Source organism: Lagenorhynchus albirostris, chromosome 11 (genome assembly GCF_949774975.1).
Source record: "Lagenorhynchus albirostris chromosome 11, mLagAlb1.1, whole genome shotgun sequence".
Lineage (NCBI taxonomy): Eukaryota > Metazoa > Chordata > Mammalia > Artiodactyla > Delphinidae > Lagenorhynchus > Lagenorhynchus albirostris.
In genome coordinates, this window is record NC_083105.1 from 48,075,094 (window position 1) to 48,101,725 (window position 26,632).

A 26,632-nucleotide genomic window follows, 5' to 3' on the forward strand; every position below is an offset into this window, starting at 1 on the left:
TAAAGAAAACATTTTTAATCTTACAGTACAGTACCTTGAAAAGTACAGTAGTACAGTACAACAGCTGGCATACAGGGGCTGGCATCAAGTGAACAGGCAAGAAGAGTTACTGACTGAAGGAGGGAGAAGAGGTGGGAGATGACAGAGCTGAAGGATTGTCAGCAACAGGAGATGGAGGGCAAGCTGCAATTTTACTCACACCTGACATTGATGGCACAGGTTCTGGTTCCTTGCTGGATTCAATTCTACCTACCCTCTTGAAAAACCGATCCCATGATGTCTGGGTAGTAGCTCTTTTTTTCTCCTCATAGATAACACAGTAGCACTGGATTGCATTCTGAACGGCTGCTGCAACCTTCGTGTACCACTCTACATTCGGGTCCTGTGCCTCAAAAACTAACAGTGCCTCCTCAAATAAAGAAAAAACCCTTGCCATTTTCTGCATCGTGAATCTCTTTGGTTCTTCTGATACTTCTTCCTCTTGTCACTCCACTCTCAATTATTTTCACTTTTGTTTCCATCAGCAGTATCAGCTACATCACTGCTGCTTTTATGCTTGCTTCCAGACATCCTGGGCTTGAAATAAAGATACTATACTACTGTACTCTACACAGTAAAGTACACAAAAGCACAACCATTTGTAGGGGATGCACGCACATGACAACGTACTCCACTCACGTGAACTTTCGTGACTGGACATGCCAGCTCACATTCGCATCTTTGAAAGTTGGCAATTTGAAGGTTCGTATGCAGGGGACTTATTTTAAGAGGCTCTGAAAGACTAGAGAAACTAAGGATTGGAAAGTTTAAGAGTATGTAAAATTTAAATATTAAATCTTTCACACGAACTTTTCCTCCTTACATGAAAGGTACTGAATAAGTTACATTTAAATGTCCTACTTATATATTTTTTAAAAGGTCAGATACTTCTCATTTAAGAGAAAGTGGAAATTATTTTAAATAACGAGCGGTAGGAATTTCCCTGATGGTACAGTGGTTAAGACTCTGCACTACCACTGCAGGGGGCGTGGGTTTGATCCCTGGTTGGGGAACTAAGATCCACATGCAGAGCGGTGCAGCCCAAAAAAAAAAAAAAAAAAGGGGGTAGAGGGGTAAAGGGGTAGAGAGGTAAAGGATGAACTCTATATCCAATCCAAATTACATTAAAACCCAAATATAAAATATCAACAGAAGGGTCATTTTCCTAAAAGGAAGTAACTATTCACTATTGGGAGAAATCTACATGTAGTAAGATACTTTCTTGCTTTGATACAGCTAAAAAAATAAAAATAAATTTCATGTCTAAATTTTGGGGCTTATATAGTTAGAAATATATAATTCTACTTTTATAGGTAGTTCAACTAGGGGAAATAAGTTAGCACAATCATTTGAATTGGTTGTCTGCATACGGGGCAGGGCTTATTCCTTTTCTTTAGCTTCTTTGCACATGTAAAGCATGCCATAAGATGTCCTGTTTTGCCATGGACTATGCAACCATTTTTAGGTCGACCTTGGCAAATCACACAAGGTTCAATGGCATTAAGAGGAAAACTAGATTCCACACTTTCTTCTTTGTCTTGTGTTTCTTCCCTCTCCAACTCTTTGACATCTTCTTGGCTACTATAAATGATACTATTAGAAGTTGATGGCTGAGAATAGTCCTCACTTTCTTGGGATAGGGAGGCTTGTGTGATCTTATCATCATTTTCCTCAACACATGATTCTTTGGAATCATTCACTGTAGATTTCTTACAGTCAGGGACATCAAAGCCCTCTTCTACTTGTGCTGAGTTTTCTAGTTTGGCTTTCTCAGACATTTTCCCTTTATCTTTCCCTTTATCTTCAGGAAGCCAATTTTCACGAAGGGCCCAACATCTGTTGCAATGAGGTGGAAGGGGAGGATTCATTTCACTGCATGAAGTACACTTCCAATAGTCCTTCAAGGAAACAAGACAGTTAGCTTCCGTAACCCTTCAATAACCAGTCACAGCAACGCTAGCAACTTGTTCAATATGTCTAAGGTAAAATGTATCATACAGCTCAATTTTCAGCATTTCATGTCTTATATAAAGCACTCAACAGTCTTTCCTCAAGCATGAGCTTGTAAATACATTTTTTTCCCAGCCAAACTATGCTAAGAATTCTAAAATGAAAAACGTATTCACCATGACCTTAACAATGTACCTGTAAAGTTATCTGTTCAAGGACAGAGTTGGTTCATTTAGTTGAAGCAAGTGCTATGGGATCTTCTCTGTAATGAAGCCTGTACCCACTCCACTCCCTTAAAGGCTCAAACCTGATACTGTGCCCAGTCCACCAAATCAATCTAGACAAAACTATCAACCAGTCTGCCATTGACTAAGACTCTCTTAGAAGTGCTCTAAAACCAGGGCTCAACTGGGTGTTCCCTAACTACACCCACAAAGGAAATGCTAAAACATTCTTCTCAGCAATCACAGCCAGATAAACTCTGCCATCCTTGTCACTATCCAGAATGTATGCCCCTTACTTGTCTATCCTTTTCTGTGTTCTCCTCTCTGTAACTGCTCATTGCTTCATCCTTATTCCAACTTATTTCTCAAACCTTTCCACCCACTATGCAATCTGGATAACAAATTCCCCCACATTCCAAGCCTCTTTACTGAACATATCCCTTATCTCCCTGCCTTACGAGAAGCATGGTTCTTGCCTGAGGACACTGTGCATGTAAAACTTGCCATAAGAGGTCCTTCCTATCTTGCCATGAATAATGTAACCATTTTTAAGTTGCCTGACAAATGACATAAGATATTAGCAATAAGGGTGGAAACTTCATTCTCCCACAATGGTTCTTTCAAGTTGTAAAAGCAGGTATCTACTAAATGATAAAACCAAAGACAGGTCTTGTAATACAGGAAGAAAGTGCTTCAAGAGTCCGATAAATTACAAGATCTATGTCTAAAACATTTCACTCAGCCTGATATCAAATGACTCAACTAGTTACTTGAATTATTTTCTAATATAGCAAAATATTTTCCTAAGATTTTACAATTTCTCCTCCTTTTTAGTATTTGGATAATTAATAATTGTTTCTATCTCAGAAAGAGAAAACTGAGATTTCCTATCCAAATATAACAAAAAGCAGTATTTAAGAACAAAAATTAAAGCAATAATATTTGGTTAAAAAAACACACATCCAATACCTGAGGAACCCTGTGAAGCATGAAATGTAAATGTTTAAGTCCAGATTTCTTTAATAGAAAATCCCACCACATAGTCTAATACAAATCAATATGATATTCATATGTGATAAGATTGGCAAAATATTGGTAACTGTTAGACCTGAGTGATAAGTACAACGGAGATACATTATACTATTCTCTATGCTGTACATACCCAAAATTTTCCATAATGAAGTTCTTCAAAAGTTCAAATTCCAACACAAAAAACTAAAAAGTATAGCAACAGATCCCAACCCAATAAAAGAACAAAAATATTTTAAACCATTAAAACTTAAAAAAAAATGTTAACTTTATAAAAACTACCTCACGTCAAGAAGTGGACTAGACATATTTTCCTAATCTTGACTTCAATGTTATTTTTTGATTCCTTGAAAAAGTAAATGTATACTTACAGCTAAGGAAATTTCAGGATCTTCTTCAAATGAATCTGTATCACTCTCCCCTGCCTGATACACAGTAACTCGATATACCTAAGAAAAAGAAAAACAAAAAAAAACCATTACCATCAATTCATCACCTTCTTCAACCAGTAAGGCTTCTTAGTGATAAGTGATAAGTCCTAAACAAACAACATGTACTCAGTCATCCCTCCATATCTGTGGGCAGACTGGTTCCAGGACCCATAAGGATACCTAAATCTGCAGATGCCCAAGTCCCTTATGTAAGATGGCATAGTATTTGCATACAATCTATGCACATCCTCCCCTACACTTCAAATCATCTCTAGATTACTTATAATACCTAATAAATGCTATATGAAAAGTTGTAAATACAACGTAAACGCTATGTAAATAGTTGATGGCCCACAGCAAATTCAAGTTTTGCATTTTGGAACTTCCTGGTTTTTTACTCGAATATTTCCAATCTGCACTTGGTTGAATCCACCAATGTGGAACTCGCAAATACGGGGTCCAATTATGTTATATATGAGATATCTGAGACAAAGGTGCCATGGAATGAGTGAATATAAAGGGGGGGAAATGGAGGACGGTAAAATCCTCACCCACTATGGTAAAAAGTCAACATACAGGGATGTTTAAAATAAAGTAAAATATTCAGTACAAGCATTTTTGTTTTATAAATATGGAAGTATTAAATTACAGTGAAATAGCTAGAAATGTTGAAGCTCGTCACTTCCAGGAAACAGATCTGCTGGTAGTATGTGACTTTTAACTGCATGCATGCTTTACTTTTTCATAAATTAAAAATGAAAAAGGAGAATTGAATTAAATATTTTTAAAAACAAGTAGACTTATAAGAATGCTCATTAAGGCCTACTGACTTCTTGACATTACATTTTTAAAAATATAAATAAGACAACAAGGAATTACAAAGCCTCAAGTCCACAAACCAATATTCTAGTTTGAATAAATCAAGAGTCAAAGATTGTGATGTGAAATCTGAATACATTATTATTTCAATCTCATCAGTCAACGAATATGGAAAGTATTTAAGAACTTTAGAATATAATCAGAGAAAAAAAAACTACCTCATCATCTTCATCTGAGAGTTCTTGTCCTTCTTCACTAAGGCTATAATCTTCTGAATCCAGAGACTCAACTTCAAATTCTACACTGAATTGATCTGAAACTGAATCCTGATCCAGCCAATCACCTGAATGTTCACTTACACCAGCATCAAGATCCTAAAATCGAGGGGGAAAAAAAGCGACTTAATGTACATTACCTGTTGGCCTGCAACAGCTTAACTCTTCCCTGTGCACCTAATTCCCCCTCAGTTCCATCCTGCACACTGACACTAGGTTAAGCTTCTGGGTTATGATTAGATAAATATTTTCTCTGTTCAAAACCCCATTATATAAAAGAAAAGGCCAAATTCCCTTGGCATTCAAGGTACATACAGGAAGTCTATATTAACATTTTCATATTATCTCCAACTAGACACCCCCCTATCCCCACTAAACAAGAACATTAATCAGATCTAAACTGTTTCCTAAACCAAACTTCAACTTCCACACCTTCCCTCTAGCTGGAATAACTTGATAGTTTTCAAATTCTGCCCATCCTTTTTTGCCAAAGCCTTTGTCAATACTATAACTAGAAGAGCACTCCCCACCTTTAATTATCTGTGCTACTTATATATTTGCACACACAAATTTTGCAAAACATAATTTTGTACATGTTTCTTATCTGAATTATACATACATTAAGAGTTAAGACCATGTCTCAATCATCTTTATATCTTCCAACTGGTAGAATGCTAGTAGCTACAACATATACAATAATTATGATTTATGTTTAATGAACTTTGAGAATAATTTCTTTGGAAGAGCTTTCAGATATAATTTTTTAAATCTATTTTTAAAATTCTGTATCTGCTCATGTGATTCTTTTTTTGCGTTATGTGGGCCTCTCACTGTCGTGGCCTCTCTCGTTGCGGAGCACAGGCTCCGGACATGCTGGCTCAGCGGCCATGGCTTATGGGCCTAGCCGCTCTGCGGCATGTGGGATCCTCCTGGACCAGGACACGAACCCGTGTCCCCTGCATCGGCAGGTGGACTCTCAACCACTGCACCACCAGGGAAGCCCTCATGTGATTCATTTTAAAACTGATTAATAGTATAAGAACCTAAGAGAAACTTCAGTCCCATAATATTTGCCATCAGTGGCTAAGGGTAGGAACATACACAAAGCAGAAGGCTAGAACTAGAAAAAGTATTTTGGTCTAGTAGTCAGGATACATACATTCTTATTCTAGATTTGCCACTAAGTAACTTTCAACCTAGACATATTTAGCTGTAAAGGCCACAGCTATATCATCTATGACACATGAGTTTGGATTAAATGATCTCTAATATTCTCATCATTTATAAAAACAAAAACAAGGTATTTATTTTACAACCACTGAGGTCAAAAGACTGTTTTAAACCGTGATGATAGGAAAGTAGTAGTAAAAGCAACATTTATTGAACTGCAGTTCTAATTCCTAAAAAAAAGGCTGTATTAACAATCACATTAAAATCACAAGTCAAGCTAGAATAACAGCTCTAATAACCTAAGAAACTGGACACTTCAATTAACTAGGCTTTAGTGTACTATGTTTAGAATAAGGGGGTAAAAATCACAATAAACATTAAGTTTCAGAAAGCATCTTCTATGGTAGGAGTCAGCAAACTGTGCCTCACCACCCATCTATTTTTATAAATAAAGTTTTACTGAACACACCCGTGCCCGTTGTCTATTAGACTTGTTGTCTATGGCCATTTTTGCCTCACAGCCGTAGAGTTGAGTAGCTGAAACAGATACCATATGGCCTGCAAAGCCCCAAATAGTTACTATCCATTCCCTTACAGAAAAAGTTTGCCCACTCCTATTCTAGGGTTCTATGAAGAAAGCAAAATTAAAAGTAGTTTTCAGGACTTTCCTTGTGGTGCAGTAGTTAAGAATCCGCCTGCCAGTGCAGGGGACACGGGTTCGAGCCCTGGTCCAGGAAGATCCCACATGCTGCAGAGTAACTACGCCTGTGCGCCACAACTACTGAGCCTGCACTCCAGAGCCCGTGAGCCACAACTACTGAAGCCCGCGCACCGAGAGCCTGTGCTCCACAACAAGGGAAGCCACGGCAATGAGAAGCCCGCACATAGCCCCAGCTCGCCGCAACTAGAGAAAGGCCTCGCACAGCAGTGAAGACCCAACGCAGCCAAAAATAAACAAATAAATTAAAAAAAAAAAAGTTTTCAAAAGTTTAGCTAATGTTCAAAAAAGAAAAACCTAAAAACTCTTAAATACTGTATATTTAAAAAGTATCAGACAGGCTTGATCTGGAAAAATCTTAAAACCCCTGTTTTTCTGAATTCCAATTGTGACAATTATTAGTTATGTGATCTTAAACAAGTTATTTGAAACACCCAAGTCTTAGTTTTCCCATCTATAAATGGAGTTTGAGGCTGCTGAGGTGATAAAATATGTTAATTGCCTGGTATAGAGCCTAGAATATAGCCTTAGTTCCCCCAATGTATTAAACCCAAAAGAAAGAAAAGATGGGAGGTAAATGCACTTTCCTTTAACTCCCTTCACAAACTGGTGAATGACAAGACCAAATAATGTGACGTAAGCTAAAATGAAGGAAAAATTTAGCCTTGCCAAAAGCTTTCACAACTAGGGACTTTGCCTCAAAAACAATAGATCTTTAACAGAGAGGATTTTTAGAAGAGAGCGTAGAATAGGACTAACAAAAAGAAATACCCTCTATACTGCTTTGATAACAAGGCAGTGTCCCAGGCAGAAAGAACAAGGACTTTTAATACCATTTAGCTAGAATTCTGAAACAACTTTAATAGACTGTAAGTTTAAATGGCGCATAGTCGTTGTATTAAAACCATTTGTAAGGAATAAAATTATCCAAACATGAAGTTGGTGACACATCAAGTTTTATTTAATTGGATTCAATTTTTAGATCACACATATTTGTTCTCAAGACCCTGTATTTTTTTCATAGCATTTATTCAGTATTTTAATTATTTGTTTGATTGCTGATGACCTATCTCCCAATGAGGGCAGGGATCATAACTACCTTGACCACCACTGTATCTCCAGTGCCAAATGGAACCTGGCATAGAAAAGACACAAATATCTACTGAATGAAGAACTTGCTCTTGGAGGAGCTCACCATGCCATCTAGTGGCCTATATGAGTAATAGCTCTATTAAGTACTAACTCCAGAAGGCACCTCTGCATCCATAAAATCACTGCTTTGGAAGAAAAAAATGTAAAGATAATAAGGAATAATACATAAAAAGAATATGGTTACTATCACATTTGGTTCAATCCTTTACATCTTCTAGAGAACTATAAAATAATCACTAATATCCAGAATAATCACCATGAAATGCTGCCATATCACAAATAAAGATTCCAATTTTAATAACATTTTAAAGACAAATGTGTAATGACAAGAAAGAAAACATTCCATTTGTCAAGCATTCTTGTTAGCAAAAACTTCTTTACAAAACCTCCTTCAGTGATCTCTCTTAAGAATGTTAATGCTGGCTAATACTTTGGAATTTTGTATCAATGATCAAAAAGTACTGATACTTTCCCATCATGCATGTAATAATATACCAATATTTCACAGCCTTATTAAAAAGACCTTCCCTGATGTCTAGACCTACATATGGCAAATGTGGATATCAGGCTATGTTCACTTATTTGCTGAGAGCTGTAATAAGATATATTTACTCTAAATATGCAAAACAAAATTGCTTAGAATCTTAAGATATCTTTGGTGCAGTGGCCCACAAAGGTTCTCCAATATGTAGGGTGACATTAATAACTAACATAGGTACTAATTTTACCAACACACTCCAGTGCAACTCCATTATCTTCCACCCTTCTCCGCAAACCCGGGGTTGGGAGTGGGGAAGATCTATACAGTTTCATTTGAAAGAAAATTTTACCAAGTGTATAGCAGCAATCAAGCAGCAATCACATATCATACATGTGCATTCTATCTGGATGCTTATTAGGACTGCCAGAACTAGACTAAAAATAAGAGAGTCCTGTTTTATTTAAAATGAGAGGATTACCGGATTTGATGGAGTCCCTGTCGATTCACTGCTACTGCTTCTTTCACAACATATCTCCCTTATTACACACAGAGCAAGGCTCTCATCAAAGGAAAGGGAAATATTATCAGATTTGTGGCGCTTTCTTTGTCGTTCACCAGGTAATTCATCTGAATTTTCTTCTGAATATGTAAAGAAAAACAAGTTAATTAAATTGCTATACTATAATGTATTTAGAAATTGAGCTGTCTTAAGTTACCTATCTGTACTAAAATTGTTTCAATGAAATTAAACAGAGAAAAATAGTGAATTACTACTGTTTCAAAAGTCAACACTCTTATTGGATCTGTCCAACTTAGAGTTATAGCAGAACACTACATTTTTAAAAGCTTTAAAGCTTGTTTCAGAACTTTACCAACTCACAATTAATTTAATCCATCTAGACCTTTTATTAACCAGTCTACAATTTTTCTGTCAAAATCAGAATTTAGGATATAAGATTTCACTTTTTTTCCTGGAAAGAACCAACTGTTTAACTTACTTAGAAGGTATTCCTAATGTTCCAATTTCCTTAGTATCCAGTATTTTCAACAGGAATCAAAACCAGTTAAAACTGGTCCATTTTATTTTATTTGTTTTTTGGCCACACAGCATGAGGGATCTTAGTTCTCCAACCAGGGATCGAACCTGCACCCCCTGCAGTGGAAGCACGGAGTCTTAACCAGTGGACGGCCAGGAAGTCCCTGGTCCATTTTATTTTAAATAAGAAATTATCTCTGACTTAAAGTGAGAATGTTACCAAATCTGTCAGGAACATAAATGAAGAGTCCTACCTTACACCAGACATAAAAATGAATTCCAAGTGGATTAAAATACCAAATACAAGGAACAAAACCATCCAACTACTTATATAAGAGAATATACCAGGGTGGGAAAGTATGATGTGACACTACAAAGCCCTCAAGAAAAAGACTATCAAGATTAAGTTAGTTACTTAAGGCTTACATGGCAAAATAAAATACTATAAAAAAGAAGTTAAAAGGCAAATGTCAGACTAAAAAAAAATCTGCAACACATAATAAAAAATGATTAATACCCACTTTATATAAAGGCCTCCTACCAACCAAGTAAAAGACAAACTTAATTTAAAAAAGAGTCAAAGATATGAAAGGGCAATGCATAAAACACAAATGACTAATAAACATGAAAAAATGGCTTACCTCTCAGTGATCAAGGAAATGCAAATTGAAATGAGATACCATGTTTCACTCATGAGAATGACAGAAATTAAAATGAGAGACAGTCTCAGAGATTTGGGAGAAAGGACTTTTTATACACTACTGGTAAAAACGCAAAACAGTGTAACATTTTATGGGCAGTTTCTCTAACCTAGACAAATATCTGCATAATCATTTAAGGATTTATGAGCAAGGGTGCTCACTGCAGCCTTATATGTTAAGTATCTAACAGGGTTATGAGATTAAATAAAATATAATCCATATGCCTGAAACAGGTACAACTCACACCTTTGCTCACTCCATTTCCCTCTCTTGATCTTCCTAGTCAGAAGTTATCTCTTCTTGCTCTGAATTCCCAAAACACGCTTATATCCTCTAATTTTGTATTTATCTCTACAAGATCACAAGTTCTTGATATAAGTTCTTAATGTCTGTATTCCCTATAAGAAAAGGTGATCTTGGTTGAAAGATGTGGGCTAGAAGGCCAAAACCATGCTGTTGATCTGTATTTTTTAACTCTATTAATAACATTTGGGCTTTTTTCTGATTATTAAAGTATTGTATTACTCACAGTAGAAATCTTTAAAAAACAGACAAAAATTTAAATGTAAATCATCTATAATATTACCATTGAGATAACTACTAATAACATTTTAGCATAATAATTTTCCAGCTGTCATTTAAAAAATTTACTTCCGTCTAAAAAACATATTTATATCACACTATATGTACAATTTGGGTTTTTTTTTTTTTTTTTTTTTCTTTTTTTGGCCGTACCACATGGCTTGCAAGATCTTAGTTCCCCACCCGGGGATCAAAACCAGGCCCCTGCAGTGAAAGCACTGAGTCCTAACCACTGGACTGCCAGGGATTTCCCAGGGGTTGTTTTCTCTTAAACATTCTTTTACATTACTTTTAATGGCTGCAGAATATGGCATCCATAATATAGGTTCATCATAATTGAACCATTCAGTCCACAAATCCGAGCACCTTCTTTCTGTCTGGCACAGTGCGAGGCAGTGGGTATACAAAAATGAAGTCAGCCATCATCCCTACCACCAGAGGAAGTTTACGTTCAAACATCAAGGCAACCAAAATACGATCATTTACAAGCTATAACGAGTGCTATGAAGGAAACAAGCAGGGTGCTAAGGGAAAGAATAACAAGAGGGGATCCACTTTTCCAGGTGGTTAGGGACAGCCTCTCTGAGAAAGTAATAATTAAGCAAAAACAGAAAAATAAGGAGCTGGTCTTACAAGACTGAGGTAGAAGAACTTCTGGCAGAAAAAAACTGTGCAAACAGCCTTACAGCAGGAAAGAATTCTGACTTGTTTGAGGAACCAATCAGTGCAGTTAAAACACAGTGAAGGTGGGGAAAAAAGCCAAAACCCAGATTAAAGGTAGAACAGGGCCTTGTAAGCCAACATAAAAGTGTGGGTTTTATTTGAAGGTCAATGGTAAATAAACAAAGTGGGGAAGTGACACAATCCAATTTACCTTTTATGATCCCTTTTGGTACTGTGATGAAGGACAGAAAGAGCAAGTAACTAGAAACAGAAAATCAGAAGCTGCTGCAGTGGTCTTGGTAAGAGATGACAATGGCCTGGACTAGAGTGATGACATTCTCTAGCATCATATATGTTTTCAACTATGAATAATGCTATAATTAATATCTCTACATATAATCTTTGCATTTCTGATTATATCCTTAGGATAGATTCCTAGAACTGGATTACTGTGATAACGGTAAGAAAGCCAAGTCTTTTTATAATTCATAAAGGTTAACCAATTTACACGAATTGATACACCAACAGTGCATCAGTGCCAACACATAGTTAGCAAGGATAAGTTAAAAAAAAAATCATCTTTCCTAACTTGAAAGACCAGAAAAGACACCTTTTTTGCATTTTTGTTATCTATAAAGCTAAATCACTAAAATCCACTCCTCATATTTATCAGTCATTTCTATTTACTATGAAAAAAATTTTTTTTACAAGTTGGATTTTTAATATTTTTCTTATTGACTTTTGGAAACTTATAATAAGGATATTAACACTGTCAAATTTAAAGTGAATCTATTTCAGTATGTTGTAATTTTTTTCATTTATCTTCTCAACTCATTTAGTATTCATTTTGGCATAAGGCACAGATATAACTTGATCTTTTCCCCCCCAAATAACCATTTGTTCTACTCCCATGTATTTACTCTGCACTTGCTGCCCTTTGCCCTCATGTACAAAACTCTACTCTGGATTTATCTATCCTACTTCACTGATTTGCCAAACTCTTTTTTTTCTACTGAATCATAGTTTTAGTTATCATGACTTTCATCAGGCAACAGCCTCCTCCTGTTCTCTCTGTTAAAAATGCTCTCAGCTATTTTCTTTACCTCGTCCTCATTTCTAAGATGCTATTTCTGTTTTTAAACTCACTGGTGTGTTTTATTTATTAGAAACAACAAATACTTTAACTGTTAAGGTGACTAAGAATGATGATTAAAATAGAGTTTATATCCTTGTCCTCTGTTACCACGCACAGCAAAAAGCTGGCTAACTATAAAATCCAGCAGGACACAGTAAAATTGTGCCTGCTGTAGTCAACCAGAAAAATGTTGCTAAGAAAGCAATTTTTAAACCAAATAAATCATATAAAAATAAGAAACTCAAATTCATTCATCTAAACCAAAAAAGCACAATTTCATTAAGCCTAAATGTACTAATTTCAGTAAAGAATGAACACTGAAAAGCTGTTTGAAAGTGCCAATTAAATACTCATATATACCTGTCTCACTAACTGCTCTCCTTCTAGATGAGGTAGATGGTCTAGAAACCAAATCTGAAGATGAAGGTTTCTCTTCCTGTAGCTCTTGCACAAGGTCCTAAGCATTCAAGGGAGAAAAAAACAAAAAAAAAACCCACAAACTTTTAACACCAAGAAGCTAAAAATTGTTTTAAACACTCCAAATTTTCAAGAAACATCATAGTAGAATGAGTTCAAGATTACCTTTTGAACACTCCCACCTTCAAGGTGACACCTGTTTTCACTCACAGATGTGCCTGAATCTGATGGTTCTGACAGAAAATAAAAACAAAGAATCACAAACTAGGAAAGCAAGGGTTATTTAATAGATGTTATCCAGAACAAACTCCTCATACAATTTAACCTTTTAACCAACACTGAACGTGTAGTCTCCAAGTGCCATCCTGTGCTGAATACTAGAGACGTAAATGGATAATTCAATTTTAATATAGAAGATACATAAGAATAGTTATAAAGTACAATAAAATAAGCACACTAAAAGAAGTATTATAAGATAAGTTAATGGAGAAGACGAAGCAATGGTTATTTGGTAGAGATGCGGCAAGGTCTGAGTAACAAGGAATCAGGAGAGGTTTCATAGTAGAATATGTGGAAGTATGACTGGGAAAGGCTATTCCAGACTGAGGAAACACTGTGAAAAAAGCATTCAGAAGTGAACTACCAGTGTTTGTTGCAGGAACTACAGGTTCCTGTAGTTCTACTCCCATTACTATGGGAATGTAAGCAGGATCATAAAGGATCCTGCCTGTCTTGCTAAACAGCACAAAGATATCAACAAGCAATATTCCTGCCACCAATCCCAAATCACTGCATCCTCCCCAGCTAATACTTCACATTCCTCCCTAAGGCACTGCTGCAGCCACGCACCATTAAAAAGGTTTAATCTAAGAGATAAAATTGATTTGCTAGTTCACAGCACGTATTTTACCCAGCGAGCAATAAAGAACCCCTAAATGGTCACTATAAGCAGAAGAGTGACAACTCCCTCTGCCAAAATAGAAGAAAAAGAGAACAGAGGCAGGGAAACCAGTATTAGCAACTGCAGTAACATAAATGAAAAGCATTAAAGTCTAAACTAAGACATGGAAAAAAGATCAATTCCAGAGAAATTAAAAAGGTAAAACCCAACAAGAACCTGGTGTCTGACATACAAGGCAAAGGAGAAAGGAGTCAAGAATTCCAAGATTCTACCTTGGGTGGATAAATGGGTGGTATAATTCAAAACTTCAGATGATGAACAGATTTGGATGGGAAGATAAACTGAAAAGTGGATAAAACTTTCAGGTAGGTAGGTTTAGTCTGTATGTAGATGTACAGACTTGGAGCTCAAGTCAAAATTTCAGATGTGGGATATATACCATCACCTAAGATCATAATCAAATACCTTTTACTACTCCCTTGGAAATATTTTCATCTTAACACTGAAGCCTGGTCTGAGTATTAACATTTTGAAATTATATGCATTATCATAACAGTTTATTTATTTTTTATATTATGGGCAAGGTATTATACTGATTTAAGCTGTCCATATAAATAGGTTATATTTTGTTTTAGTATAAGAGGTGTTACAAAACAGATGTAATAAAAAGGAAGCACTAAGTGTGACAAGTTTGAGAACAATGATACAGGAGTTCTGAAGTTAATTATATTAAACTAAAACCTGAAACAAACTCAGAATGGAAATAACATAAGTAATCTACAGGTTACCATCTCATTAATAAAATTTTCCTAGCAATCAACCAAGATTTAAATGAATGAATGAATACATCAGGGATAATAATACTTCAGAAAACTGAAAATACTACAAGAGATACTACAGTTGTTTATCTGCCTTCATTTGATTTCATAAAGGGCTTTGTAAAACAAAATGTCAAGTCACCAGCCTAATAATTACTTCTATTCTGGGATAAGACAGTGATGTGCTTTTCTGGGTCTTAAACCCTAACTCTGGAAGAATAAGTATTCAATTCAATAAATTTACTAAACGTCGTATTAATAAACACTGTACTGTGTACTGCAGACTGCAAACCTGAAGAGGACACACTTGTGTAAGTAAGTGTAACAAAGTAATATAACAATAAAATCTAGATACGAAATAATGGGAGCACTAAGGAGTGGTCAGTTCGTTCTGGAAAATGAACAAGCTGAGAATAGTTCTTTTTTTTTTTTTTTTTTTTTTTTTTTTTTTTTTTTTGCGGTATGCGGGCCTCTCACTGTTGTGGTCTCTCCCGTTGTGGAGCACAGGCTCTGGACGCGCAGGCCCAGCGGCCATGGCTCATGGGCCTAGCCGCTCTGCGGCATGTGGGATCTTCCTGGACCGGGTCACAAACCCGTGTCCTCTGCATCGGCAGGCAGACTCTCAACCACTGAGCCACCAGGGAAGCCCTGAGAACAGTTCTTAATTATAGACCAAGAATGGACTTCGGGCTTCCCTGGTGGTGCAGTGGTTAAGAACCCACCTGCCAATGCAGGGGACATGGGTTCAAGGCCTGGTTCGGGAAGATCCCACATGCTGCGGAGCAACTGAGCCCATGCGCCATAACTGCTGAGCCTGCACTCTGGAGTCCGCGAGCCACAACTACCGAAGCCCGCGCACCTAGAGCCCGTGCTCCACCACAAGAGAAGCCACCACAATGAGAAGGCCATGCACTGCAACGATGAGTGGTCCGTGCTCGCCGCAACTAGAGAAAGCACGCACGCAGCAAGAAAGACCCAATGCAACCAAAAATAAATAATAAATTTAAAAAAAAAAGAATGGATTTTAAGAAGCCTGTGGTGCAACTACTGAAGTCCGCACACCTAGAGCCCATGCTCCGCAACAAGAGAAGAAACCGCAATGAGAAGCCCGCACGTCGCAATTAGAGAAAGCCCACGTGCAGCAATAAAGATCCAATGCAACCAAAAATAAATAAAGTAAAAACAAATAAATTTTAAAAAAAAAGCCTGTGGTGTATTGGAGCCAGCTCCTACCAGCACTCCCAAGCAAACTGTGTTCATCTCTTCCCAACTCCATGTTTGTGGCTGAAAATGGTCATGCTGAGAGTATTTATATTATGGAAACCAGTAACCACAAATCAAGGCTCTTCCCCTGGAGAGTGGATTGATAAACATTTACCGGCATATCACTGTGTATGTTTAGGTGTATCGTTATGGAATAAGAACCTAGCACTTTCATCAGATTATCAACAGGATATGGAACCCAAAAATAACCAGTTAAGAACTACAAGTCTAAAGGAAGGGAAGTAAAATGGCACTCACCTGAACAAACTGGTAAACAAAGTTTTGTCTATTATAAAAAAACACACAAGACAAGGACCCTTCCATTCAAATGGCCCTACCTAGGTATCTGTATTACTTCCCTAAGCCTCTGAATACGTTTCAAGGTTTGCTCCTATCGCTACTACGCAGAAGATTTTGAAATTATCTACCTTTCAAAGCAAATTCTAACCTGATATCCCAAGGCTTAAATTTATGTAATAGGATATTTAAATATCCACTGCAAATAAATGTGCATAAGAAACTTAGTATTATGTTGTTTTAGCTCATATGTATTTCTTCCTGTTAAATTTATCATACCCTTACTATAATTAAATATACAATGAGAGCAACTTTTAAAGCAAATCACAATTATAAGATGTCTGCACATCCACAGAATGTCTTTAATATATTTTTACAGTACATGCTTATGGAATTCAAAATGAACTTACCCTGCTGATTGACTATCACCAAGTTTCTATAAATCATTGTATATATTTTCCTTGTAGAGAGAAAAAAAACATGTACATTTTAAAATAAAAATGTATTTAACTAGACTTAACAAGACTTTTAAATGCATATTAGTATAAACTATCATGCTACAACCCAAAGTTTAAATCACTACATTCAAGTACTGATAAGCTTCTAGACACTAAAAACCACCATAATAATTATTTGCACAATGATTACATGCAGCCACGTTTAATAATCACTAAAGTCTCCCTAGTGCAAAGATTTCACATCTCCATTTCCTGAAACATGCCTTGTTGAGACTTTAGCAAAAGTCCCCAGAGAACTGGTACGAACACACGAGGCAGGTTAACATACGTATTTTCAAACAGAAAAGAATTTATCTAGCTCCGGGCACAGACGAAGACTGCCTAAAAAAATAGCAGGTTATGCAAAACCCATTATATAGGAACTTCATTATAGTTTTTTTTTTTTTTTTCGGTATGCGGGGCTCTCACTGCTGTGGCCTCTCCCGCCGCGGAGCACCGGACGCGCAGGCTCAGCGGCCATGGTTCACGGGCCCAGCCCTCCGCGGCGTGTGGGATCCTCCCGGACCAGGGCACGAACCCGTGTCCACTGCATCGGCAGGCAGACTCCAAACCACTGCACCACCAGGGAAGCCCTCATTATAGTTTTGACTTTTATCAACCTTAGACCAATCATCTAATGGATTTTCTTTCTTGATCTGAAAATCTATTAAAAGATAGAGCAGTATACGGTCATTTAATACAGCCTGAGTACCAGTCACTGTTCTAGAAATCGGGGAAAACAAAGAATGAAATAAAAACAAATCTCTGCCCTCCTGGAGCATAAGGAAACAATTCACTTATGCCAATACTCAGTGAAGTCATGGTACATTTTTCATCAACTAATGACTTTAGAGAACATTTATTGGTCACAAGATATCATTTCTAACTCTCAAGGTTAAGGGGAAAGTGCCAATCCCAACTAATTTTTTTCATCCTTGGGACTGATGATACAGCTCCTTAAACTCACAAAAAAAAAAAAATCAATATTCCTACTCGTATCTTTTCCCCAAGTCAGTCGTTTCCCCAGTGTTTAACCTCTCAACACATTAGAATTCAAGTCAAAGATAATTTTAAATTTGTGCTTTCCGTATCAGAAATTACAGCTCCAAACATTATCAAGATTCAATACTCAGATGGTGCAAAATTATCAATATAGTTATTTCTTAAACTTATAAAATTAGAGCTTATATCCCAAGGCCAAGTATAAAATAACATAAATATTAAACAGATATCGTCTGTCAATGGAAAGAAGCTTGTATGTTAATTTAAAAGCAGGATGAAATTAAATATAGTATGTTCACAACAGGGTTAAAACACATCTGTGCATAATACGTTGTAAAAATGACAAGTAAAAATACCTTTCGATGACAAATTACAGTCTTTTTTTCCCCTATCATTAGCTTTCTGTCTTTTCTTAATATTCAATAATGAATATATACATATAATAATGAAGTTATTTTAAAGTTATAAATATCCCACTTAATTATCTTTTTAGCTATAATATTATTGAGCATTAAACACTAGTAGAATCTAGGTAAATGTTTCAGGTGAAAAGTATTCTTCTCATTAAGATACACTGCAAAGAGACTAACAAAAATGAAACAAGGAATTCCAAATGTAAAGTAAGAATGACTAAAAAAAAAAGTCTGAAAAAAAAAGTTCTCGGCAGAGTAATTCTAGAAATGCTATCTGGCTTAAATTCAGTTGATTAAGTGCCATAATGTTATATGACAAAGAAAAAGATCTTCAAAGTAACTAGGGCTCAAATTTAAGCAATTACCACAGGGTATCATAAAGACTGTCTTTGGAAGTGACTGCAATAATAATATTTTTTTAATATGCAGTTACTGTAGCTAATATTTAAATGCTTTCCATGCTGTAGCTAATATTTAAATGCTTACACATTGCCTCTTTATAACCTCCACATAAGGTATTTACATTGTTCCTACTTCATATTCAGGGGAAACTTAAGGCTTAAAGAGGGTAAGTCAATTTACCTAGTCTGACAGCTAGTAAATGACTAAGCTGGGTCTCAAACCCAGGCTTGTAAGATTCCAGAACTCAGGTTCTCAAGTAACATGCTATTTTACTAAGAAATTAAATTTCAGCATCTTTTATATATAATAACAATCTTCTCTGCCAAAAGGGAGTGAGGATGGAGGTGAACTGAAATGTTTGCCCAGCTGGCATCTTACAGTAGACTAAAGAACTTACCTGTGCTCTTTCACAGAGAAGCTTGGCACTCCAAACAAATCCCCTAGAAGATCATTTGAACAATACACAATATGCTGTTGTTTCTCATCATATAATCGCTTAGTCATAATATACTGGCCAAGATAAAATATAACCTGAAATAGAAATATGATTTCTGAGCATTAAAGAAAATTAAATGTTTGTTTCAAATACATTCAATAACATCTCATTTATCTGAAGAGGGTTAAACAACCAGCAACCACATCAATAACCATCTAAATAACAACCATTCTGTACTCCTAAAAAAAATAAAAAAATAAAGCTGATTTTATATCTTTTTCTTTTAATTTGACTAAAGTAGAGACGCTGCTTCTGATTTACTTAAACTTTAAAATGTGTCTTCTCTTTTTTGGGCAGACTTTAACTTTGCCCAAATATCTAGGTACTACTTATTAGGAAGAAAGGAAAAGGCAGCAAAATGCAAAACCACTGATCACAATGAAAAGTTGCAGAATCAAAAACATCAACTAAAATATAGCAGTGACCTGGAGTCATTTAGTACATAGTCCTGCACACCATATACCTCAACAACCTCTGAGGTCATCATGGATGAGAAGACAATGACAAATTACATCTACAGAAGAGTTTGGGAGAATTCAGTGAATGAAATAAACCCTTAAAGATATCATTATAATCTACACAATAAATAATCAAAATAATGACCCTGAATCATGCACATACAGTTAAATTATATTTTGTGTGCTCCATTAAAACAAAGTAGGCAATACATTTTTAAGACATCCACATACAAACCTATTAACAACCACCTAAACACATATGGTGTTTTACAGTTTACAATGTACTTTTACAAGTACTGTCTCCTTCTGATATTTCATAGAATTGTTATCAGCATATGAGAAATAAGAAACTGACCCGGTCTTCTGACTTCTAGCCCAGTGTGCTTTCTACTACCCCATACTAGCTTTCATTACTCTCCCACATACCACAGAACAAAGATTTTACAACTGAACACTGTGTCAGACAATATATACATCATTGTTACACGGTTTAATATTAGCATTCTAAGTCTTTATGATGACCTTGATCAATTTTCTCCTTATTTCTACCTACTACTAGTCATACTTTTTTGTTTCCTTAACTGGTTATATAATAATAATATAAGGTTAAACCCAAGTTAACATCCCCAAAACATCATTTACCTTGACACTTCCCTGCAAGCTCCGTCTATAGACTTAAATGGCTAAGCAGGCTTCAGACTTAAAGGAATATTCCTATGTGACTATGGATGGAAGAGATGGTAGACAGTGGAAAGGAAGAAGGAGGAGAACCTAGACTCTTTCTACCAAACGTCCCATAAGGAAACTTCTGAATGTGGCTAAAAAGGAAAAGGGTCTGGAATCTTTTCTTGCCCACTATGCTGATGTAAGTAAGGTCCTTCAGTGTTTTAAGTAATCTGAGCCCCATAAACTAAGTGTGAGAGATGGGGAAGAGGCACATTTCATTCACATCGAAATTTTCCCCAAGATGGCCCATCTCTCAATGAAGAACATGCTTCTGTGCACAAATTTAAAGCTAGAGAACAATACATTGAAATGTATCCATTAAATAGAACATATGTTCACAAATCAGCTCACCTCTATCCCAGAAAGATCAGTATACTGTACTCATGTATCTCTAGTGCAGAAGTTCTTAACCTGGGATCCATGAATGCCCAATAAGTCCTTGGATAGAATTCAGGGGGTCCATTAATTTGGATGGGAAAAAAATGTTTGTCTGTATTTTCACTAACTTTTAACTGAAATTTAGCTTGCCCTTCAATTATGAACATAGGCAACAAATCACAAAGTATTAACAATAACTGTGATTTTGTCACCAATAAAATCACAAGCATTTTTCATATCATACATACTATGCTTGATGTAAACGTCTCAAAATATCAGTTATGCTCCTCACTACTTCCAAATTACATTTATTAGATCTGCTGCTAAATCTTATGACTTTACCAGTGCGTCAAGTGGGTTCACAGCACAAAATGGCTAAGAACCCCTAAAGAGCTTCCCTTTGTCTGAGTTCCAGGCTGACAAATGAAATTTGAGTATAAACTGAATTTTCAGCTTCAAATTATAGTCCAAATGACCACAATACTTAACATTCCTGCTTACTGAAAATCCCTCCATATGACCAATTTCTCCCCACGGCTATACGTAACTAGTAAGACATTAAGTTATCTTTTTAACTTAGTTCAGCTTACCTCTTTCATAGTATAGGTGTCCTTCTGTGCACCAACAGACTTCAACAACTTCAAAAGCAATGGCTTTGGTCTAACCTATAAAGAACACAGAGTTGCTATTATACTTCCAAATTATTCCGGAACTATAAGCCTGCAGAAAACTCATCCATAAAGAATTGCAATAAAGGTAGCAAACACAATGTTATCTCACAACATTAGAGACCTCAAAAACTAAGTCATAATGTTTTCACTAAATGTAATAAACTATGTAAACTGAATACCACAGACTGTGTTTGGGAAGAAATGCTGGGATATAATTATTATGCAAATAATCACAGAACCCTCAAGTATCATCAATTGCCATCAAAAACAGTACCCATGCCAGGGCAGTGAAAATTATTCTTTTTCCTCCAGCTATTTCTATCATCTGCATATTACCTTACAAACTCAATGGTAAATGGAATACCCCAATGAGCTTACTATAAACTAAATTACGAAATACGAGAGAAAAGAGTAAATCTTTATGGTGGGTCCTTTTACCAATCTTTTCTTTCTACAGATTAGGTTCCTGAACGCTGGCGAACTTTAACCCAAGGTGACAAGGATAATTAAGAACAGATCTGGAGACTGAGACTCACATCCCTCAACTGCAAGCCAGCATTTTCTTCCTACTATAATATCATGCTGCCTTTTAGTTGGTCTACATTCCAAATATCTACTTGACAAATATTTATTGAGCTTCTGCCATGCACCAGACAGCACTGGATATTGCACACACACACAAATGACAAATAAGACGTATGACCTGTATTGAAGGAGCCAGCCAACTAGATCAGGGTTTAATGTTTTTCTTTAAAGAGCCAGACAGTAAACAGTTTATAGCTTTTCTCGCCAGATAGTATGACTCAGAAGCATAAATTATATGTAAACCAATGGATGTGGCTCCATTTCGGTAAAACTTTATTCACAAAAGTAGGCAGCAGGCCAAATTTGGCCCATAGGCTGTAGTTTGCCTGCCTCTGACCTAGAGGCTTTCCAAGTTGTACTGAGAAAATATCTGGCAAGGGGGCAGGGATGTAATGTGTTTATGCTCTTTCTCCCTATCTGTTGCCGTATCAAAATCTTCAAAACTCAAGTATCTTTACAGCTACACAGCCACCCCTATACAGACTGGTGCCTCTGCACTCCCTTCAATATACTCCCATCCTGTCTAACTTTGAAATCTGACAGCAACCCAGTTCGGGATCTAACCCTCAGAACAAGATTTAAGAAAACTGCCTATTTCCAGCTAATCAACATAATATTATTTAATAACTGAAAGTTTTAAAATACACAATAAATGTAGTATTGAATCATTAATTGTTCTGATCATATGTTTTTTCCTGTGTGCTTACATATGCGCTTTACTTTCAGGCTATTTAAAGAATGAATTATCCCAGAAAACATAAAAAGTTACTTTTTTTCCTTCTAAAATTTTATATATACTATATTAACTTCAAACTACATAAAACAACCCAAAGTCAAAGTCTCCAATGGAAAGCCATCAGCTTTTTATTAAGACTTAAAAGACATGCATTAATAAGAAAACTACTATAAAAAACAATACCATTATTAATCTTACATTTAAGAACAGAAAGATAAATTCTAGATGTAAAAATAAAAAATGCTAGAAGAAAATACAGCTGTTTATCTGTATAATCTTGGGATGGGAGAGTTCTTCCAAAACATCATATGAAATTCAAAAGCCAGCAAAAGTCAAATTTTACTTTATAAAAATGTTCCCAATGAGAAAAAGAACAAATAAGCAAAGTTAATTTTTAACATTTGTAAATGATAAAAATTAAATACACTTGAAACACAGAGAACTATTACAAATTATTAAGAAAAATACAATAAGCCTAAAAGTGTATAGATAAGACCAAGCAAACCCCAAAAGAAACAAATGATTTAACCAATGACGTGATGCCCAACCTCACCAAAGATTAGGGAAATACACACTTACACAATAATATAATACCTTTTGCCAAAAAAGGGCAAAATAACAGTGATAACATTCAGTTTTGACAGAGAGGAAAACTATTACACATAACACTTGTGTTAGGATACATATGCAAAGCAGCACCATGTGTAATACTCAAAAACTAAAGGCAATTTTAGAAAACCTATCAGTAAAGGCATAAATTTCTTAAATGGTACACTAATGCTGTGGATTACCATGCAGCTGTTAAAAAAGAATTCTGTAGGTTTTATTGATTGACATAAATGCTATTTGCTTAACATCTCTAGTATAATCCTATTTTAGTAAAACAAACTGAACCGCGACAGATTAAAACTCACATGTGCATATATATATGTGGGTATGCACATAGATAAAGATCTAAAAAGGAGATATGGTCAAAACAGAAGACTGGAATTTTCAGCTTTTACTTTATACTTTTCTGTAATGCCTAACATCTTTACAACAAGCATGAATTATTTCTGACTTCTGCAAAAGTTAAATACTGACAGGTCAAAACAGAAAAAAAACAGTCACATAATAAACATAACTTCAGCATCCATACTTAAGAAGATAATGAAACTGACTTTTAATTCAGTGTGGTAAAAAGCTAAGAAAATAAATATTGATTCTTACAGGTAACTTTTGCTCCACAGTCATGCCTGAGTGGCAGGAATTTAAGCTATGTACTACAACTTCACTTAAAGAGCCATGCTATAACTGGGGTCTGTGAAATCTAGTTGATCACCTCATAAAATAAATTTTTGCTAAAGTTACACTGGAGACAAAAATACCAACCAGGGTCTCTTGTTCCGAAGCTGGAATCTGTGAGGTGCTTACAGCACCATCAGTAGACACAGACATGTTGGTATTGCACATTTGCCTACGAGTACGAAAAGAAAACACACGATAAAAACTTGAAATACTGAAATACCTGTTTAAAAAAAAGACAAATCATATAGAAATAAGATAAATAATGCTTTTATTAGCAAGTGGGTCCTTACCTACATCAGCAGAAAATGCTACAGGTCGGTGACCACAGGTTCTCTCTCTCAAACAGCCAGTGAATACAGCTGGGAAAAAGCATGGTTTAAATAGCCCCAGCTGGAGACAAGTCAGGGCTTAGCTCCTTCTACTACCGACGCGGAACGTGTCCGAACTTGACCAGCCCCACAGGAAAAGCTGAGTCAACCTGCCCCCAGAACCAGCCCAATCTCGCCCAGACGTAGCGCCCGGCAGATACAAGCTACCGAACAGGCACCTGTCATTATTCTGACACCCACCCCCGCCCCCGACAGCGCCCCCCGCGCACTTGACCTTTACCCCCGTGCCCGCGGAACCTCCTCCCAAACCCCCACCCGCTGGGAGCGCGGCCCCGAAAACCCGCCCTCCTCCCGAGTGGCGACAACCTCGCCTCCTTCCAACAAAACCTCCACAGACCCACATGCCCGGCGCCCCCCACCACGAAATGCACAAAGGCTGCGCGCGGGGCACAGGCGGGGGGTGAGAGCGACCGGGGAGACCCAAGTCACAAAGCGAACCCAGAACTGCCCACGCGCTTCCAGGCCGATACCTGCTGCTCACTAATTGGGGTTTGCCGCGCCTGGAGCCGGCGGGGTGGGTGAGGGAGCCGTACCTCGAGGCTTCCTAGTTCCCGTCACGGGGCGCGCGGAAGCCCGACGCCTTGGGCCTCGGCGACCATTCCACTCGCCGGGCCCAGGCCGCCGGGGCGCTCGAACTCACTAGGTCCGAAGGAGAAGGAGGCTCCTAGCGGCAAAAGCGGCAGGACCTCGGTCAGAGGGGTAAGAGCTACCCCTCAGTCTAGGCTTCTTGCTCCATTTCCCTTCCAGTCACACCGGGCCGCACAGGCCCCCAAACGTGCCGAGCTGGCCGAGGTACGGCGGATGCACGCCCCCTGCCGTCCGAGCGCAGCGCGCCGGAAGCCGCGGCCCATCCGGGCTTTTGGGCGCGCAAGCCCCGCCGCCCCCGCCCATTGGGGGCGGGGCTGGGCCCAACAGCCTCGGAGAAGGGGGAGGTCCAGGAACTGGGCAAGCGTCCTCGGCCGGTGGGGAGGGGCCGCCGGGCGCGCACGACCCGCCGGAGTCGGTATCGCTTTTTCACGGTTGGAGTTGATCCCTGGTTCTTCCCGCCGCCGCCTGGTTTGGGGCGCCAAGCTTGGGACTTCTTTGAACCTTGGCGCTATTTTTGTATTTCTGTGTTTGCACCTCCCTGCCGCAATGGAAACTCAGGCAAATACGCATCTAAGTGCCGCTACCAAAAAAGAAACCACAATTAACAGCTGTGCGATATATTAAGCCCGCACCGCCAACAGCTGGAGTTGTTTTTTTTAAAGTATGATTAAAAATAGCACAGTATGGGCTTGTTCAGGGATGCATAGAGTATTCTAGTTGGAGGAATAAAAGGCCGGTGGTTACCGTTAGAGATGGGTGAGGTAAAGAACGGTTACTCTTAACTTTATGCTTTTAGAGTGTTTGGGTTTCTTTTGTTTATATGATGAATGTATTCATTACCGTTAAAAATATCTGTTTCTATATTAGGCATTCAGTACTGAAAGACTCACCTACTTGCCCCTTTTGGCACATAGGCATGGCAGTCTCAAAAATGAGCCAGGACATGAGAATTGAGTTGGCTTACCTCAAAAAGCACAGTCATCGCAAAAACAGCTTCTTCTTTGGCAAGGAAGTGACTAGTTCCTTGTGAACGGAGAACTTTTTGATAAAGTTATATCTTTCCTTTCTCTCACACCCTAGTCTACTAGAAAGCAATCTTCCTTAAACATAGTGGTCGCTCAATTAATTTAATTACTAACATTATCTTCAGGGATTTGATTTGGCTTTTTAAAAAAATCTCCTCTTTGTCAAATCAAATATAGTGAGGTTTCTGGTTGTAAAAGCGTGTGCTTGACACAGGATAAAAGAAAATCTCAAGAGATGGAGAAAATAGCATAAAAAGGTAAATTAAACAAGTTGGCATTTGTTAATGCCAAGTGAAGGAACAGCTATGTGCTACAAGAGTTCAAAGACAGGATTGCTCAGTGAATACCCAGGCGGTTCACAAAGACCTCAGAGACGTTTAGATATATCTTGTGCCTTGAAGGATGGTAAGACTTAAGACAGAGAATATTCCAGGCACAAGAAAAATATTCTCCAGAAAGTCCAGAAGTGAAAATGTTGTTTTGTTTCTTTTTTTTTTTTTTGCCATGCCTCGCAGCACGTGGGATCTCAGTTCCCCGACCTTGGATCGAACCTGCGCCCCCTGCAGTGGAAGCATGGAGTCTTAACCACTGGACTGTCAGGGAAGTCCTCAGAAGTGAAAATGTAAAGGACCATTTGAGAAACAATAAGTTTGACTTACAACCAAGGAAAAGAAAAACCAAGAAAAAGAAAAAATTTTCAGAATTTGGAGGTTCCGTAAATGTCAAGCAAAGGAATTTGGGCTTTGGACAGGGTAGGCAATGGACAGAGGGGAAGAATGTAAACAAGTGAGTTGCTTCAAACTGTTTTTAACTTTTTAACAGCACCACCATGACCAAATTCATGAATAGGCTGGCCAGCCTCCTCTGGACCAACTTTC

At 37.4% G+C, this 26,632-nt stretch overlaps 2 protein-coding genes across 7 annotated transcripts in view; one reads left to right on the forward strand and one right to left on the reverse strand.

The window, feature by feature from the left end:
- The window catches only part of CPM (carboxypeptidase M), a 135,137-nt gene extending 112,834 nt beyond the window's left edge, over positions 1-22,303 (forward strand). The window contains exons 9-10 of one of the 2 annotated variants that reach the window (XM_060165431.1): positions 11,697-11,730; positions 21,602-22,303. In XM_060165431.1, the coding sequence (XP_060021414.1) occupies positions 11,697-11,730; positions 21,602-21,606 (39 nt within the window). In that variant the 3' untranslated portion in view covers positions 21,607-22,303. The remainder of the gene's footprint in view (positions 1-11,696; positions 11,731-21,601) is intronic. The other variant, XM_060165432.1, reaches the window with a different exon arrangement.
- Positions 1-24,980, reverse strand: MDM2 (MDM2 proto-oncogene). 5 transcript variants are annotated; one of them, XM_060165426.1, is made up of 12 exons: positions 24,782-24,978; positions 24,043-24,111; positions 23,837-23,921; positions 21,064-21,138; positions 18,813-18,946; positions 16,512-16,561; positions 12,988-13,055; positions 12,766-12,862; positions 8,767-8,927; positions 4,711-4,866; positions 3,614-3,691; positions 1-1,937 (listed from the first exon to the last, which is right to left on the reverse strand). In XM_060165426.1, the coding sequence occupies exons 3-12, from the start codon at positions 23,915-23,917 to the stop codon at positions 1,362-1,364; spliced, it is 1,476 nt and encodes a 491-aa protein (XP_060021409.1). In that variant the 5' UTR covers positions 23,918-23,921; positions 24,043-24,111; positions 24,782-24,978; the 3' UTR covers positions 1-1,361. The 5 variants fall into 5 exon arrangements, with proteins under 5 accessions (XP_060021409.1, XP_060021407.1, XP_060021408.1 ...); XM_060165424.1 differs by having other exon boundaries at positions 24,675-24,978; XM_060165425.1 differs by having other exon boundaries at positions 24,612-24,978.
- Positions 24,981-26,632: the final 1,652 nt, after the last annotated feature.